At 33.2% G+C, this 19,664-nt stretch overlaps 1 protein-coding gene across 2 annotated transcripts; it reads left to right on the top strand.

The window, feature by feature from the left end:
- The first annotated feature begins 1,916 nt into the window (after positions 1–1,916).
- Positions 1,917–19,632, top strand: LOC133181664 (stAR-related lipid transfer protein 5-like). 2 transcript variants are annotated; one of them, XM_061316221.1, is made up of 6 exons: positions 1,917–2,088; positions 5,112–5,161; positions 10,568–10,700; positions 13,205–13,322; positions 17,154–17,247; positions 19,129–19,632. In XM_061316221.1, exons 1-6 carry the CDS (start codon positions 1,999–2,001, stop codon positions 19,283–19,285), a joined length of 642 nt encoding a protein of 213 aa, XP_061172205.1. In that variant the 5' UTR covers positions 1,917–1,998; the 3' UTR covers positions 19,286–19,632. The 2 variants fall into 2 exon arrangements, with proteins under 2 accessions (XP_061172205.1, XP_061172204.1); XM_061316220.1 differs by lacking the exon at positions 17,154–17,247 and adding an exon at positions 16,426–16,519.
- The last annotated feature ends 32 nt before the right edge of the window (positions 19,633–19,664 follow it).

Raw genomic sequence — 19,664 nt, 5'->3', positions numbered from 1 at the left:
CTTGGGTGTACAGAAAAAAGCTTCAAAAGCCATTAAATATGAGCTAGGAACACTTCCTATTTGTTGCAAAGCTTTCATCTCTATGTTTAAATATTACAAGAGACTAAAAAACCATAAAAATAAAAATGGAATTAGAAATCAAATTCTTATTGCTGTTTTCTTAGAAGATGACAATCTATATAATAATGGTGTAAAGGATAATTGGCAGAGTCAGATTGAGAAACTTAAACTTCCATCATTAGATATTACTGATAACACATTTAGCAGCTGCTTGGAAAATTTCTACATAAAAAATGTTAATTTGCAACTTCAGAACATTGAATTCACCAAATGTGGTAAATTATTATTTTACAGTCAAATTAGAAAGAACTATGAATTACTACTTGAAATTTCCAATTAATAAATCTGTACGTTCTAAATTAACAAAACTGAAAATTTCTGCACACCCTTTAGAAACTGAAATAGGCAGATATTCAAAGCCTTGTATCCCAAAAGAATCTCGTTTTTGTCACTATTGTAAAACTGTTGTAGAAAATGAAATAAATTTCATATATGACTGTCCTATATATAAAGATATATAAAGATTTGCGAAAAAAGTATTATCCTTTGAACATCTATAATTCAAATGATAACATGTTGAAGGAAAATCATTGTAAAGTACTTTGTAATCCTGACAATGCAGTTCATGCAAATTTTTACATGAAGGTTTTGAATTGCGTTCTAAAAATAGAGCGCAATAATATATATTTAATGCATCAATTAGTTCATCTCTGTCCATATTATACTGTTTATACTATTTGCATAATGATTATGTATAACTTCAAGTTGTAAACGTGGTTGATTTCACCGATTTGTAAACTTGCATGTATGTATGTACTTTAGTATGTGTTTAAGTAATCTGAAAACACACTGTATTTTTTTTCATTTTGTAACATGGTTGTATGCCAACATGTTTGGTGAATCAATAAATAAATTGAATTGAATTGAGATAAATATACTGAAGCAAATAAAAAATTATTTGGACTACCCCCCCCCCCTTTCCCCTTAGAAAACGTTTTTTTTTTTTTTTTTTTTTTTGCTTGTCAAGAATTCTGGGTTGGACATTTTTTAACTGGGGTGGACCCCCTCCCCTCCCCCCAGGAAAAAAATTACTGGATCCGCGCCTTTGAGACACAGTTAGATTATTCAAATTAATCGAGGACAGATCATTTATTTTCTTCTTCAATGAAAAAAAGTCTGACAAGCAAAAAAAAAAAAAAAAAAAAAAAAAACAACAACAACAACAACAACAACAAACCCCTCTACTATTTTCTGGTGGGGTGGGGTGCGGGGGTGGGGGGTAGCAACAGTCAAGGACAGATTATTTATTATTTTGCCATTCGATGATAGTTTATATATTTTTAACATTTTCGAGGACAGATTATCCTAAATCTGCCTGCAAGCCAGCCCCCCCCTTTCAGAATTTTTGTTTTCCCGACCTTTTCAGACCGCCCATCCGCAACTTTTTTATTCAGAATTTTAATCTAAATTTTCAAAGGATCAGACTCCAGGATAATGCATTTCATGAAAATCAATCCCACTGTTAAGTTGTAAGTGAATTAAATATTTGTATATATATTAAAAAGTTACAAAAATGAATCTGCCGAAACGTAAAATCTACTTAACAATTAAGGCAACCATGAATTATAAAATATTTATATCCACCGAATAATTTCTTCTTTATTTTTTATGAAAACCGATTGCTGTTATCAATCTATTAGCAATAAACTGGTTGGAATCAGTTTTTAAATAACCTTTAATTACAGCGTAGTTTTAATGTGTGTAGGACCATGAAGTGTGTTTGAATATTTCCCGCCACATTACAAAGCCTATTCTTAGACCGAAAGTCACATGACCAAATTGTTCAAGTGTGTGTTGTATATATAAAAACGAAAGAATGAATGAACGGCATTAGACATTACAAACTAGAAATTGGCACAAGTGTTAATAGAAAGAACAATGGATTTCAGGAAGAAGGCAGAGGAGGTTGCGGATAGATTACAGAGATATTATAAAATGACCGAAGGGTGGACATCATCTAAGAAATCGGTGAGTTTTGTCAGCACATGTCCAGAAACATGTGTTTGATCAATATTAAGCTGTTAAGTGGACATTTCCTGATTATGCAAAGGGTAGAGATCTAAGATGATTTAAAAGGGAATAATAAATGGCAATAAATGACAAGATTTATTTGACAAGAATTTTAAGTCGAGAAAGCGGCCTGTCATGTATCGATTTTCTTCTTTGTGCGTTCACAACAATGTGAAGAATTTATTTAGTATGCGAAGTTTTTTAAAGATGTCCTTGAACTAACTTAAAGTCTGGTTAAAAGCTTGTGGGATGAAATTTGTGATTAACATTTACAAGTTAATTTGAGGAGTGTCTATGTATATGATTAAATGTTTTAAGTATAAGAGAGCACCCTGGACATTGTCCAATGTATGTATCGTGTCTTAATAGCTGTTATATAGCCTACATGTATTTCTATTAATTTATTCATTCTAATTATACAGGCCCGTAGGCAAAATTATTGGGGGGGGGGGGCACGGCCCCCCGTGCCCCCCTGGTTCCTACGGCCATGAATTACATAAATTTGCACAGAAATGTTAACTTTTATGAGAAACCACTTGACTGTTTCCCCGTAAGTCTAGATTTTGATAAACTTGTGTATATGTATCCCTTCAACAATATGCTTAATTTTAGTAAAAAGATTTTTTGTCCTAACACTCAAGTACATTGCCTGATGTAAGATGTCTGTGGGATTCATTGTTCTACTAAAAAGAATTAAATTACATGGGTCTGAATGACGAAATTCCTTTCTCCTGTTCACAACAAAACATAAACTCAAATTTAAGATTGTTATAATGAAAACATATAAAGTTTTAAGAATAGATATAGAACCATTTCATTGTTATTGTAAATGCAGCCAGCCAGAGACAAGTGTGCTGAATATATAGTAAACACTGAATATAGTATAAATAGTCAGACCTTTTTTATGCCCCCCGGATCGAAAGATCCCGGGGGTATATTGTTTTTGTCCTGTCTGTCTGTTTGTCTGTTTATCTGTTTGTCTGTTTATCTGTTTGTCTGTTTGTCTGTCTGTCTGTTGTTAACTTTAACCTTGCCCATAACTTTTGATTGGTTGGAGCTATGACTTTTATATTTCACATGTGTATTCCTTGTGAAAAGACCTTTCTTTGGGTACCATCAAATTTGACCTTTTGACCTTGACCTTGGAGTTTGACCCACTCTTGCAAAATTTTATGAGACTTTAACCTTGGCCATAACTTCTGAACAGTTGGGGCTTGGGGTTTCAAACTTCACAATGTATTCTTTGTGACAAGGCCTTCCTTTGGATATCAACCTCTTTGACCCTTTGACCTTGACCTAGGAGTTTGACCTACTTTTGAAAAACTTTAACCTTGGCCATAACTTTTGAACGGTTGGAGCTAGGGCTTTCATACTTCGCATATGTTATCCTTGTGACAAGATCTTTCTTTGGATACCAACCACTTTGACCTTTTGACCTTGACCTAGGAGTTTGACCTACTTTTGAAAAACTTTAACCTTGGCCATAACTTTTGAATGGTTGATGCTAGGGCTTTCATACCTTACATATGTAATCCTTGTGCAATCACCTTCCTTTGGATATCAACCTCTTTGACCCTTTGACCTTGACATAGCAGTTTGACCTACTTTCGAAAAACTTTAACCTTCACCATTACTTTTGAATGGTTGGTGCTAGGGCTTTCATACTTCACATATGTAATCGTTGTGACAAGACCTTCCTTTGGATACCAACAACTTTGACCTTGAGCTTGACGTTTTACTTACTTTTAAAAAACTTTAGCCTTCGCCATAACTTTTTAACAGTTGCAGCTAGGGCTTTCAAATTTCACAGGTATATTCCTTGAGACAAGACCTTTCTTTGTGTACCAACATTTTTTATCTTTTGGCCAGGATTTTGACTTGCATTTGAGAAACTTTAACCTTCGCCATAAGCTGCCATACGGGGGCATCAGTGTTTCACAAACACATCTTGTTTTAAATATGCAGTCAAAGCTTCATTTCATGAACTGCAACTGATGTTATATATACATTTATCACAAGAGTCTACATGAAGTTTTTATTGTGCTAAAAAAAAAAAATTAATATTTAACCTCTTTTAGCATGTTTAATAGTAAAAATGTTGATGTTACAAAAGAGAGGAAAGAAACCACCAGACTATTTGGCTTGAGAGGGTTCAGTACTTTTTTATTTATTATATTCCAGTTGCCTGGCCTTGTATTTGTATAAGACAGCTAAAGACCAAACATGCTATGCAATATATGGTACCATATAGATGTAAAGGGGTATATACAGTCAAACCTTGTTATCTCAAACTTGATAGGACCGCAAAAAAACTTCAAAATATCTACATTTTTGAGATATCAGGGTAAAATAGTTAAAAAATAATATGTTGGGACTTCCAAATGCAGTTTCGACATATCCATGTTATTCAGGGTATCAGTGTTTAAGATACCAAAGTTCAACTGTATAGCACAAAATGAATCTGGCCCCAGTGGCTTCATACTGAAAATTATTATCACACCATGTTGCATGATCCGTTTTTGATAGAAGAGGGTGTATCAAGAACCCTCACTCTACATTCACCCTGTTTTTTACATATTATAATATATATTGTATACAGGGTTATTTTCGCACCGTGTTATTTTCGCCTTTTCACACTTGCATACAATTTTGCCCCGTTTTAAATTCGCCCAGTCAAAGTTTTGTTTAAGAAATTATACTGTGTTCTTTGAATTCGCCCCGCTGCGGGCAGGGCGAAAGGCTGGCGAAAATAAAATGGGGCGAAAATTTCCCTGTATATAGTATATATAAATAATAATTATTCTAGATTCATGTTAGCAAATATTAGGGATATCTTTCCACTGATGATATAGAATCAGAAGACATGATTATACATACAAACAAAACATGTACCACATACATCTCCATTTATGGAATATATCTTAAAAATATCAACATGATAAAACCTTTCATTCATTAAAATGTTGTATATTTTTTTACAGAAAAATTTTGAAATTTCATACCGCCAGTCCGAGGAATTTTCTGGACACTTGTAAGTACTTCCTTTCATTCTATACGAGTACCTTATTGCTATTTGCACCAAAACTTTAGCATGCAGGGGGGGATATTTGAGGGTATGTGATGTAAAATATTTAGAAAGTTTCTAAGGGTGTACTTATTCCTCTCTGTTGTATTCACCTGCTGAAAGATTAATTGACTTAAAAACCCTAAGGCCAAAAAATAAATAATAATAATAGTCTTGTTTCCTGCTACCAACCTGAAAAAAATAGGGTAGGTAGATAGGAAAATTATTATTTTATTTTATTTTTTTCCAATGGTATTTTTTGGATATGAACTATTACAAAACCAAATTAAACATGTCATAGGTCAATATTATCTTTTAAAATTAAATCTAATGTCTTTTGATGCACAACTCAAGTGGTATTTTATGAAAGTCCATATTTAAAACATACAGTTTCATGAAATACCACTTGAATATATATTTTTTTCAGTTTTGGAACATGAAATTCTTGAAATTTCCAATTTTTTTCCCCAAAACTAAAAAAAAAAACAAAACTTTAGGGTCGGGTGCAAAAAAATAGGGTCGGTCAGGTAGCAGGAAACAAGACTATTATTTTGTTTGGCCTAAAACTGAGAAGCACCCAGATAAATATGTTTGACTGTACTTGTCAATATTAATTGACAGATGAGATGGACCTGAACAGGCAAATTGAAATTTTCCACAGTTACTCATTCCTCTTGCATTCTACGGAAGTTACAGTTGCATGATGATAGTGAACATGCACACTTATAATTTGATGGTTCAGTGCATTTAATTAAACTCATGCATCAAAAAATAATGCAGTAATGTGTTCCACTTTAGATTATTTAAACTCGGTATATTTTAAGGATAAAAGTAAGGCTTCAAGTTTTATTATTTATTTATATGTCTTACTCTGACAGCATCAAATTTCTTTGGGTTTTTTTTTTTCATAATTTATTATAAAACACTGCAAATTGACATACATTTTTCTTGATCGAACTATTAATGTTTTTTCTTAAGAGAAGCAAGTTCAAATCTCATGATTCAAATCAAGTGACACCCGTAAAAAGGCATGTTCAGACAAGAGGTGTTAAAACAATTAATCTCTTGTGTAAATCCCACCAGTCTATAGTTGGACAAGATGCTGCAGATTAGAGAGGAATGTTTGATATCAAAACCACAAACACAGCATAAAAAGAAACAACTGTGGGTCTGCACAGGTGCCTATACTACAGAGTTTGATCTCTAGCATACTTGGTGTGGTATCAGAATTTGTCTACAGCCAGCAAAAGTTCAAACTAACAAATATTCAAGTTATCAGGAAACATTTCATGTTCTGTTAATATTTTTTTTACTTCTGTTGCTGCTGCTGCCGTCAGATAGAGATTGAAAGAAAAGAGGGAGATAGAGAAGTGTACAAACACATATTAAGATATATTCATCCTAAATGAAAACGTTGAACTAAGTATAGGTCTAGTAAAAAAAAAAAACCTGTTTAGAATGGGAAAGAGAGATAAATCATTATTCACCATTGCATTTGTTGCAGACTCATGAGTGCAAATACCCATTTAGAAAAATCTCTTGTATATGGAAGTCATCAATACTTAAAGTTTCACTTCATTAATTCCCATTACTCGGAGGCAAAAGAGAACATTGATTTGATTTCTATCTGAAAAGCTCTGACTAAATAAACAACAATGCTTTTGTTCATTTTTCACAGATTAATTAGTTTTTAAAGGGATATGTATGCCAGATTTTCTACAGTCTAGATCACTACCCTGACAGAACTCAATAACTGTAGCCTATTTTAGATAAGCCATCACTAAAAGTCTCATAAAGGACTGATCTGTGTTATATCTGCTGTATTTAACTGTTACATTGCTTCACTGCTTAGAATTACACATGACATTAGCAGGAATTATTTGATTAGAAGCTTCCTGTATTTTAATCATTTTCCCCCATCCCCTATTGCTTCAAATTGAAATGTTCCTTAAGCATACAGGAAACAGATTGCATGTACATCATGCTAGTCATTTTGTTGCTAAAACTTTGATACAATGCATGATGTTCTTTTTGCTACTTGATACTTAAAGACCTTTAAATACAATGTAGCATTCAATTCAATGAACCAATTAAAAAGAAAATGTTTCAAATGCTTATATATATATATATATATATATATATATATATATATATAGCCAGTTGAACACTAAATTGCAAATAAAGAACGATTTCATAGTACCATACTTTTTTCGCCCTCTTAGAGGTAAACTTGTGTATGTATATATATAGAGGTAGAATTGTCACCAGGTTTTGCTGCCTTTATCATATGATTATATAGCAATAAAACAGTTATCAACTCTACAGTAAAACTCAGGTACAGCGAACATGCTTGTATGCACACTTACAGCAAGTATCATTTTCCTTCCCTGAAGTTTTAAAACATTTAATGGATAAATGAAGTGGTCAAAATGGATCATTCTATTGGCACATTGCTATAAGTGGGTTAAAACTGTATGTACATTATTTTTTTTTTTAAATCTGTATCTACAATTGTCAATAAATATCTTTCAGTAATTAATTAATTAATTGATAACTGTATATTTTTCAAAGTATCTAGCCGTGCAGCCCCCCCCCCCCCTCCCCCCATTTTTTCCAATAAAAAAAATGTTAAGAAAATGTACAAATATATTAAAATCTCTTCCATCATATCTTCAACATTACCTATAAAAGTAATATCTTTCATTTTACAAATATTTAGTGTGTTTGACTAATCTCTACATTTGCAGCTGTATCGTAGACATCAGGGGCTTAGCATTCCTTATACACACACTCACTCCCATGACTGTGTGGTCTGAAACCTTAACTATTCATATAAGGTATGACAAGTCTTGTGTAATGAGCTTGCACTCTATTAAACTTGAGAACATGGATTAAATGCTCTCTTAGGCAAGCAGTTTTCAAGGTAAAGGGCTGGTATGTGAAAGGTTTGAGCCTTGACACAGACAAACTATTTTCCTAAATAAATATTTCAGATGACTTACAGGCTTTACTGAATTATTCGTATAGCGTTGATTCTAATTAAATATGTTCATTAATTTCTCTCATGATCTGTAAGATTACTTTTATTTGAACTTAAAGTCCATGATCCTTGTAGAGGACTGTGTTTTATACAATCAGACCATTGCCTGCATCAGGTTTCCCTCCAATTGTCACATAAAAAAAAACCTGTCAGACACAATTAGATGATCATATCTGTTGACCTTTGTTGTGGTGGACTAAGAGATCTACCTCACAATAATCAAACAAGTGTCCTTAACTTGCTGCTGGGCTAAGGTCAAGCTGTAAATAGTCCTAAAGGGCAAACATTAATGTCTCTGGCCACTTGAGGTGTTGGTACTGTCAGTCAAGTGCTGAAATGAATGACCGATGTCTGAGGTCATCCAGTGCATTTGTCTGTACTGAGTGACTTATCATTTATGTACTCGGAATGCATACAGTCAATATCTCTATTATAGCTGATTTCATATATGATCTGGAGTTCATGACTAGGGATTTTGTGTTATGCAATACACTCTTAAAATAAAAACAATTGGAATCTCTTTTATCAAGTGCTAACCTAGTGATTTATATGGTATTTCAATTTCCAGTGCAGCAGTTCATTGAGTACAGTGTGCAAAGACAATGTCAGGAATTTAAAATCCACTTATTTTATATATTTTAAAAGTGATACAACTTCATGATTTATACTGCTTTAACAGTCATATTTCTGTACTTTAACTTGAGGACACGTACTGGAAGTCTAAGGAAGTGGACCAAATCTCGGGAGGAAATCAGATGATGAACAGATTATAGCTGTCTATAGTTTTGAAGGAAGTTTAAAACGGTTATAAAGCAATTAAAACTCCATAGTTTCTACTTACTTTTCACAGACTAGAGAGACCATTCTGAATTATGTGAATATAACTTGTAGGTGTCAAAGCTCAATAAAATCTGCTTTTAATCAGATATATATAGGATCTCCCATGATTTGTGGTTGAATATGATTTTTATGCAACGGATTGTGTTTTTTTTTTATCCCAGAGCCTTGGCAAGGGGATAAAAACACACAAGTTGGATAAAAATCATATCCAGCTACAAATCATGGGAGATTCTTTTTATCCAATGTTTTATACGTCACTATCAATATTTTACACTGTTTTTATATAGGAATCCACTTTATTTTACTTCATCATTTTTACACAAAACCCATTGTGACGTCAGAGCAGTGGGATATGAAAAAAGTATCCAATGAGTGATATCCACAGGATAAAGGGGTAAACATGGGATAAAGCAAATTATTTGTTTATTCAAGTAATAGATTAGCAGTTTTCTTTTCATGCCTCTACTTTTTTGGTCCTTTAAATATTTCAAATTGTAATATAAAAGAAAAAAAATAGAGCCATAGGTAAACTCTATCGGTAAACTCAGAGCATCCCTTCCAGTACATTCAGCAGATTCCTTAATGTTTTCCCTCTTAGCACTCTGAATTCAGGCTTTTCCAACTTCAATTTTCAATTTTATTAAGAAAATGTCTTCAATTAAAATTGCCTTTTTGACTCTGATTAGATACACAGGTTAAAGGAAGATCCTGTGATGCAGAAATTAGCAACATGTGCTGAAGTATCAGCAACCTTTCTCCTGGTGTTTCCAGACAGACGTTTCTTGATCAATATCAACTTAGATATTGGTGCAGTTTGATTAAAGTTCAAATAAGTTTTCTCTTTAAACACTTGTATATTTTGCATGATTATTTTAAAAAATCTTCAAAGAAAAATTTGAGCATTTTGATATCATTTCAAGTATATAGTGTTATTCCATTTGAAAGGATCAAAGCATTCTATGGTGTATGTAACCACACTCCAGCTTCAATAGTCAAGTCAATACATGTAAATACTGCAAGAATATCTTGGGGCATTCATTGCCATTTAATATAAGCTAATTGGAGTATGATGTTACAGTAAGATGCAGTTTTATATCCTGACATAAACTTAATCTATGGCACAAAAGGTCCAGGATGTTCATGGTTATAGTACATCAATGCCTTATAAACTACACAATTAATAAAGACTTGCTCAGAAATAAAACAAAATAAATCCTATGCATTTTGCACATCCTGGAGCTGAATGACTTTGCTTGACAAATATGGCATTTGATGTTTGTGAAAGACCAGTCTGAGCTGATGTACAGAATTAAAAAAACAAACAAACAAACAAACAAAAACAAAAAACAAAGCCAAAGTCATGAGTAAACAAGGTATACTGGTAAAAAAAAAATTTGAACTTTTTTGAAGAATTATTTAACAAATGTAATTGACAGTGTAAAATTTTGGTGTAAAGTAAGCACTTTTTTATTCAATTTTCCTTTGTATTGCAGATATAAAGGTGAAGCCATCTATAACTGTCCCCCCAAAACTGTGTTTGATTATGTAGAACCCCTGCCTGATGGTCCTAGAGCTAAATGGGACACCAATATGAAGAAAATTGAAATCCTGAAGTGGATAGAAAAAGTAAGGGAGATTCATTAAGTTTTCTTTTGATTTGGGAAGCATTTTTCATATATACCAGTACTAATATCAGTTTATTCATAAAGCAAACCACATTAAACAAGATCCTGGGGGGTATATTTTTATTTTATTGCAATTGAAATTTTGTCAGCCATTATTTTCATGTCTCTGTGCAAATAGGAAATGATCAATTCTGGACCAATAATTTCAGAAGACAGTAACTGGAAATTTGTCTGATCTGTTCATAAAACTTATAATAATGGCCTTTACAGTCACTTTACATTAGATTTATACCAGCCGAGGAACTGTAGACTGCATGAATGTCAGAAATGTTGATAAAACTGTAGAATTTTATCACCAATTTTACTGATGTGATGGTTGTTTTATTCTCTGACTCTGGAAATACATTTCATTAAAGACCAGTTCCATTAAGTAGGCGGAAATCATTGATTTCTCTGCAGTTTTCCTGTACATCTTATGGGTGATAATTTCTACATTATGTCCTTTTAAAATAAGCTGTTAGATATGATTGGAATTATGATGCATTTTGTAGGAAATGGATCAAGAAACAATAATTTTACAAGTCTACTATTTATAACAGATAGAGTTAAGTTCAATTGATTTCTGAAGGGAATCACCTTTAGACAGCAAATTAGGTTTCCTGACTAAAGGATGTAAAAATAAAATGATCTAAATTTAACTTTCATGAGAGATTGCAGACGTGGGTTAGAATAAAGTACAGGGAAGCATACTTCTTTCTTTCTGGGACAAGTTGACCTATTTTTTTTCTCTGAAACTTTAATTAATATTTATCACAAGAGAGTATAGGATGTATAGTACATAGCATGCATATGTATAAAGTGAAGAGCTAATTTAGGTCTGTTTAATTAGTGTATACTTAAACATGCTGAAACTTTTATAACGACTCTTTATTACTGGACCATGACAAGACAGTTTTTCTGTTGTACAGAATATACATGTACCTAACAAAACAATCCCTTTGGGATCTGAAAAGATGAAATAATTAGAATTATTATACCTCATTTATAATTAATCTCCTACATTTATATATACTGTAAATCACTTTTTATTCGTGAGAACTTTATTTTTGCGTAATTTTGCGAGACAGTGAGCTCACGAAAATTTCATTCTCGCGTATAATAGTATTCCTTAAGATTATATAGAGGAATAACAATAATTCATGAAAATTATGTCTCGCTAATAAAAAGTCAATGACTATCTCGCGAAAATAAGGTGTCGCGAAAATTTAGTGATCTACAGTAACACATTATCTGATTGGTTCTAGACAGTCATGTGACAGGGCCATAAAACTTCATATTTCCCTGTCGTTGTCATGCTTTTCGTTATATTTAACCTTTATGGAGAACTCTGGCATTTTCCCACAATACTTATCATTCTTTGAAGAAAAACTCCAAATAGCAGCTAGCAGATGTCACAATTTACAATAGTAAAAATGTTTTATCTACATAGTAGTGATCTTCTTTCTAATAAGGATGCTTATAAAAAAAGAAAGAAATCAAAGAACATTGTCTGTGATAGTGTCTGTAAGGGACTTTAGTAAAGTGACTTTTTTCAAAAATTGAATGTGAATTTAAAAGTGCGGCACAATTTAAAAGTTTGTGTTTATTTTTAAAGGTTTGGCTTGATTGGGTTTAATAAACTTGTTACAATTCATTGCATGAACGTTCAGGAGATATGAAGATATATTCACCCAAGAAAAATTATATTCCCCTCCTGCGGGAAATCATATCTTACTCACTATCATGCAGTAAATTTAAGTCATGAATATATTTTCTATGTAGTCATTATTGTTGGAAAGCAGCTGGTTTCATAGTAATCGTATAAAGTAATACAGTAAGGTATAAGTCACAGTTGAAATATGTGTTATCTGGAACAATTGATATCAATATGTCAAAATGAGTTAGAATCTGAACTGCTTTTTCTTACTGTATTTTACCCTCAATATCTCAATTCATTTGATATCCCAAAGTTTTTTCTGGAGCCAAACAACTTTGAGATAACAAGGATTAACTGTAGTTTAATCAGTTGTGAGACTGTGAAGGAGTGGGGGGGGGGGGGGGGGGGACTGGAATGCACTCCAATACCAAACATTTAATAAAAAATGTTTTATGTCCTTGATTATTGATTTGTTTTTATATATGAAAAGACATTGCTTTTCTATCCAAATCCACACAGTACAGGTATGTACAAATGGGGAGTCGTATTGGGGATTTCAAATCACCACTCCCCAAAATAGGATTTTATTAATCACAACATTGTTTTGCTTGTCAAGATATTTTGGTGTATCACTGAATAAACAATATGTTAGATTATAGAATCATATATATTTATATGTATCAATGATTTGAAAGAAATGGATAATTAAGAAAAGTAAAAAGGTACACACACCAGGTATTTTGTCTTGATTGAGCAAAACTACTTAAGTGTGTAGTGATGTTTAGTGATGTTTTCGTTTCTGTTTTCAGCCTGATTTAAGAATAAATCGAGCTTGTACAGCTAGTGCTATGCTTGGTCTGATCTCACCTCGAGACTTTGTGGATCTCATTCTTGTTCGAGACACAGAGGAATGTCTTTCAACAAACGGTAATGTCAGCTAGAATAGAAGATTTGAATTTTTATCTTCAAGTACATAAAGATAATTCAATTTTTAGCTCACCTGAGCTGAAAGCTCAAGTGAGCTTTTCTGATCACCCGTTGTCCGTCGTCCGTCCGTCCGTCCGTCCGTCTGTAAACTTTTCACATTTTCAACTTCTTCTCAAGAACCACTGGGCCAATTTTAACCAAACTTGGTACAAAGCATCCTTGGGTGAAGGGGAGTTTAAATTGTTAAAATAAAGGGCCAAGCCCCCTTCCAAGGGGAGATAATCAAGAAAAGACAAAAATAGAGTGGGGTCATTAAAAAATCTTCTTCTTAAGAACCACTGGGCCAGAAAAGCTGAAACTTATGTGAAGGCATCCTGGGGTAGTGTAGATTCTAAATTGTTAAAATCATGACCCCCGGGAGTAGGGCGGGGCCACAATAGGGAATCCAAGTTTTACATTGAAAAATGTAGAAAAAATCTTGAAAAATCTTCTTCTCAAGAACCACTGGGCCAGAAAAGCTGAAACTTATGTGGAAGCATCCTGGGGTAGTGTAGATTCTAAATTGTAAAAATCATGACCCCCGGGGGTAGGGCGGGGCCACAATAGGGAATCCAAGTTTTACATTGAAATATGTAGAAAATATCTTTAAAAATTTTCTTCTCAAGAACCACTGGGCCAGAAAAGCTGAAACTTATGTTGAAGCATCCTGAGGTAGTGTAGATTCTAAATTGTTCAAATCATGACCCCCGGGGGTAGGGCAGGGCCACAATAGGGAATCCAAGTTTTACATTGAAATATGTAGAAAAAATCTTTAAAAATCTTCTTCTCAAGAACCACTGGGCCAGAAAAGCTGAAACTTATGTTGAAGCATCCTGGGGTAGTGTAGATTCTAAATTGTTAAAATCATGACCCCCGGGGGTAGGGCGGGGCCACAATAGGGAATCCAAGTTTTACATTGAAATATGTAGAAAAAATCTTTAAAAATCTTGTTCTCAAGAACCACTGGGCCAGAAAAGCTGAAACTTATGTGAAAGCATCCTGGGGTAGTGTAGATTCTAAATTGTAAAAATCATGACCCCCGGGGGTAGGGCGGGGCCACAATAGGGAATCCAAGTTTTACATTGAAAAATGTAGAAAAAAATCTTGAAAAATCTTCTCAAGAACCACTGGGCCAGAAAAGCTGAAACTTATGTTGAAGCATCCTGGGGTAGTGTAGATTCTAAGTTCTTCAAATCATGACCCCCGGGGGTAGGGCGGGGCCACAACAGGGAATCCAAGTTTTACATTGAAATATGTAGAAAATATCTTTAAACATTTTCTTCTCAAGAACCACTGGGCCAGAAAAGCTAAAACTTATGTGGAAGCATCCTGGGGTAGTGTAGATTCTAAATTGTAAAAACCATGACCCCCAGGGGTAGGGTGGGGCCACAATAGGGAATCCAAGTTTTACATTGAAATATGTAGAAAATATCTTGAAAAATCTTCTTCTCAAGAACCACTGGGCCAGAAAAGCTGAAACTTATGTGGAAGCATCCTTGGGTAGTGTAGATTCTAAATTGTTCAAATCATGACCCCTGGGGTAGGGCGGGGCCACAATAGGGAATCCAAGTTTTACATTGAAATATGTAGAAAAAATCTTTAAAAATCTTGTTCTCAAGAACCACTGGGCCAGAAAAGCTGAAACTTATGTGGAAGCATCCTGGGGTAGTGTAGATTCTAAATTGTAAAAACCATGACCCCCGGGGGTAGGGCGGGGCCACAATAGGGAATCCAAGTTTTACATTGAAATATGTAGAAAATATCTTGAAAAATCTTCTTCTCAAGAACCACTGGGCCAGAAAAGCTGAAACTTATGTGGAAGCATCCTGGGGTAGTGTAGATTCTAAATTGTTCAAATCATGACCCCTGGGGTAGGGCGGGGCCACAATAGGTATTACAAGGGGGAAATCGGGTGAAAAACAGCAAGGCCAAAGTTACTCAGGTGAGCGTTGTGGCCCATGGGCCTCTTGTAATTTGATAACAATCACGTTTTTCTACAACTTATACTTAAATATATATTTATATATATATTTATGAGGACACATTGGGGGAACCTTAATTTGCTAAGGCTTTTTTTTCTCCTTCATATTTCTATTTTAAAAGATTAACATGAATGAGAAGTTCGCTCCTACATAATGTTGAGATTTATCACTGGGATTTATTACAGACGTATATCTTCTTGAAGTGAAAAGCTCTTAGAAAAACACATAACCTTAATTAACAATAATCAACATGTATCAAATTTTATTTATTCAGTCCACTTATCCTACTCTTAAAAAGGGTGTTTCAATGAGCCAGAACTTTTAATATAAGTATAAATAAAATTGTTTATAAAAGATATTTCTTACATGTCATTTTCTATTTGTTGTAACCTTTAAGTTTATAAATATTCAGATGGGAAACTCAAAAAAATAGTGTATAGTTCTTTAAAATAAAATTCCAAGACCTTCATCAAAACAGTTAGGCTAGGACATCTTCATGGGTTGAATTCCACCTGCTGTTAAGAACGTCATAACAACCACTTGTCTGCAGAAAAATCTTAAAACAATCATATCAATAAATTGCATGATAAATGATCTTTTCAACTTCAGAGGAATTAAATATGGATACAAATGTCACAATCTCCCTTGATAAAATTTCCAAATATAGAAGGCATTAAGTCAGTGGATATCACTTCTGGAAACAAACAGTTGATAGTCATCTAGGAATGGTATAACTGTTTATCACAGGGAACTTTGTACTTGTAACTCAGTCATTCTAAGATAATCATATTACTCATTAAAAAAAAACGGTCTTGAATTGCCTGAAGTAGTCTGTTACTGCAGTCAGCTCTCAAAATAAAACAATCATTTCTCCTGTTACAATATTTACAGTAAACAACCATCCAATACTGGGTTTTTTCTCCATGTCTTTCTCTCCTTTTCTCTCCCCATTCTCTCTCTCCCCTCTTTTTTTTACATGATGCATATGATCAAAGTGTGTAACCACTGATTATGTTACTATTTAAAAGCAGTGATAAACATTTTCATCTTATTTCATAGATAATAGATTGGTTTGATTTCAGCTATCAGTATTGATTACCCTGAATGCCCAGAGGTCAAGGATCATGTGCGGGGTTGGAACTGGTCATGTGGCATGATCTGTGTCAAATACCCAGAGTAAGTCACATGACTGTACCCAGCATGCCATGCGCCTAAAGGAATGGCTTGATTTAGACTAACACCTCAAACTATCTTTTTTATAACACATACTTCTTTTTATTTGTTAATGTAATGACAGTTTTATAGAAAAGGTGCACTTCCATAATAGTATGTTTATGTTTTCATGGTAATAGTAATAATAAAAAGATGTGTGGGTTGAAGATGCAATCTATCAAGGTATAATTAATCATCTAAACTCATATTTCAAGTTCAGAAATATACAGAACATAACAGAGGAAGATTAAGATAAGGTCCTACAAGTTCTCTTTACATAAACATTTATTAATGAGGGAGTTTGCAGAATGATGTTTATATTGTCATTGCTTCAGACATAATTTGCTAATCCCTTTACAGGTATATTGGCTGCTTTGGTTCCTGCTGATGATTCAATTTTGCTACTTGAGAATGCCATTATCCTCAAAATACAAAAAAAACTTCCTAATAGTTTTAACACTTTCTATGGCTATTAACACAAACTGATAATGAGAATATCGGAGCAGTATGAAGTGTGTATTTTCAAGTGGCAAAAATGTATGAATGGGTTGCTTGCACATAAATGGTCAGTGCTTGTTACTTTGAGCTTGTTTTGTAGCGTGTAGTGTGGAGCTAGAGGAGTTTCCTGAGGAAAAGAAGTATGTAAGAGGCTGGAATTACCCCTGTGGAATACTAGTTATAAAATACCGATTGTAAGTAGGATTAGGGAAAACGTCACAAATTACCATCTTTCTACATGGGTTTGGCTTTGAAGTTTAAACCTTAAATGTTATAAAATCTCTACAAACTTGTAGATTTTATCAGAAATGATTTTTAAAAAAATGCGATTTGAAGAATGATCTAATTTTTCATTCATTATATTATACATGTAATTATAGAAATATTCTGAATACGACAATTTAATATAAGAAAAGCGCATGATATTTATATTTAATGTTTAAAAATTGCGTGCCAGTAAAGTCACGAAAAAATTACATTTTTCCTTCTTTTTTCCCTATCACATTAAACCCATTTCTACCTATAACGCCAAAACCAAAACTGTTAAATGTGAAGGGAAACTATCTTTAAATTGTACACCTTGCAAAATTAACTTAGAAATGATGTACACCTTGCCAGATTTTAAACTTAGAAATGAAGATGAAAAGAAAAATCATTTTTGGAGATTGAATTATTATTTCCACCTGTATTTTCTCTACTAATGCTTGAAAGCTTATTTTCTATGATTCGAATATAAAGAAAACAAAAAATAACAGAAACTTATCCCCGTCTGTTTCTGCAAGAATAACATCACTTTTTTTCACGACCAATGATGGGGGGGGGGGGGGGTGTCTTGCTCCAAGTGCTAAAAACCTGAATGTTTTAGATGTCGTTGGCAGTTTGCAGACTCTTGCTTAATATCGATCTTTTTGCACTGAGTACGGTTTTATTCTAGTTTCTACTGCTTTCGTTGAATTTCGTTTCGTTGAACAGCGTGACGTTAATTTATAGCTAGTCTGTTCATTATCACTTTTCTGATAGAAATGTATGTTTGATGAAGGCTTCATTTTTTTCTGCTGAGTTTCAAAGAGTCTTGTTTTGTTCCAATACTGATTCAATACCGATTTACTTGTAAATGGAACAGTAGCGACAGGGTTGGGGGAAAACTTCTATTGGCCCTTCTGCCAGTGTAAATATTTTTAAAATTTAGCAGAAATGGGTGTTGAGTAAAACATATAGGAGAAAAAATACCTGTGTAAATAGATGTTGCATTTTCTATCAGCTTATAGAAATATGTACACGATAACCATTTTTACAGCTTGTGGAAATTTCTGAAGTGTAAATAGAAATCCTATCTTGGAATTGAAAACAAAAATAAGAATATGAGATAGCATGGATTTTTTTTCCCAATAGCATAGCATGGAAAAATTGATATTTTGAACTTTACGAAGGTAGTAGCACTTGAAATTTGGGAGAAAATATTAAGTATGGGATTCTATCTTTTCAAAAAATCCCCAGAGAAGGTCAACTAAAACAGAAAAGTCTAGTGCAGAATATATTTAAATATTTTACGTAATCGCGGCCACTAATATATTTTATACATGAAATACGTGTACATGTACTTCTAACAATGTTATTAACTTTGTATGGATTCCACACTACATATATTCTATATAAACAAACAAACAAACAATATTCTATAAGCTCTGTACATGCAGCGATTTCCTGCTTAATTTATTCCTGCAAAAGTATACTTTCTAAACGAAATTAATAAAAATGTGAGAGTAATTTTTACTGTCGAAAAAGTCACAGGTAATGATCTAATCACACAATCTGTGGCTCTGTTTGAACAGTAAAAGTTCGCCGCTGAAATGTCTATTTTTGAAAAAAAAATTGTATATTTATATGTCACTTTTTCAAAAATTTGTTCAGATGACGAATTTAGCACTTCATAGAGCATATTGCCCGAGAATCGTACTAAAGATCTGCTATTACTTAGATATAAATAAAATCTAGAACATTCAGAATACTAGTATATATGTATATAACATTGTAGTCTCTTTTCCAGACCTGTTTTATTTTCTGCCTATTTACAGAGACCCTAATAAGTGTAAGCTGGTCAGCTTAATTCAGCCAGATATCAAAGGTATGCTTCCTAAGAACGTTGTAGAAGCTGCCATCCCAGGCTCCATGACTGAGTTCTTCACAAAGCTTGAAGAACAACTGAAGAAAGACGGAAAGATTACTAGTTGAGGACATCCCATTAAGCCCAGTGCTTGGTGTTCACCTTTATTGTATGTGATTTGTTGTCCAACACTATATTGTTGTGAAACGCAGATTTCAATTATTTAGAAAGGAACAAACATGTATCATGAACAAACGCTAGATATGTGTGCTGTAAAAAGCATGGTAAGATTGGCAAAAACCAGAAAAACCTAACAGAGTTGGTTATCTTTGTGCCTTCCAACTAAAATTTTAAAAAGCCAAATCAAATGCAAAGAAATTTTAAATTTCAAAACACCAGTATTTTAGATACTGTTTTAATTTATATTTTAATATTAAATAACACTTATTGTAATATATATATAGTCAAATTAACTTGCCAAATTAATATATATATATATATATATAT

The sequence above is a fragment of the Saccostrea echinata genome, unplaced genomic scaffold (genome assembly GCF_033153115.1).
Source record: "Saccostrea echinata isolate AGI-Se365-2 ecotype Australia unplaced genomic scaffold, CSIRO_AGI_Sech_v1 ptg000009l, whole genome shotgun sequence".
NCBI classification, from domain to species: domain Eukaryota; kingdom Metazoa; phylum Mollusca; class Bivalvia; order Ostreida; family Ostreidae; genus Saccostrea; species Saccostrea echinata.
This window is presented reverse-complemented; position numbering and strand designations above follow the sequence as displayed.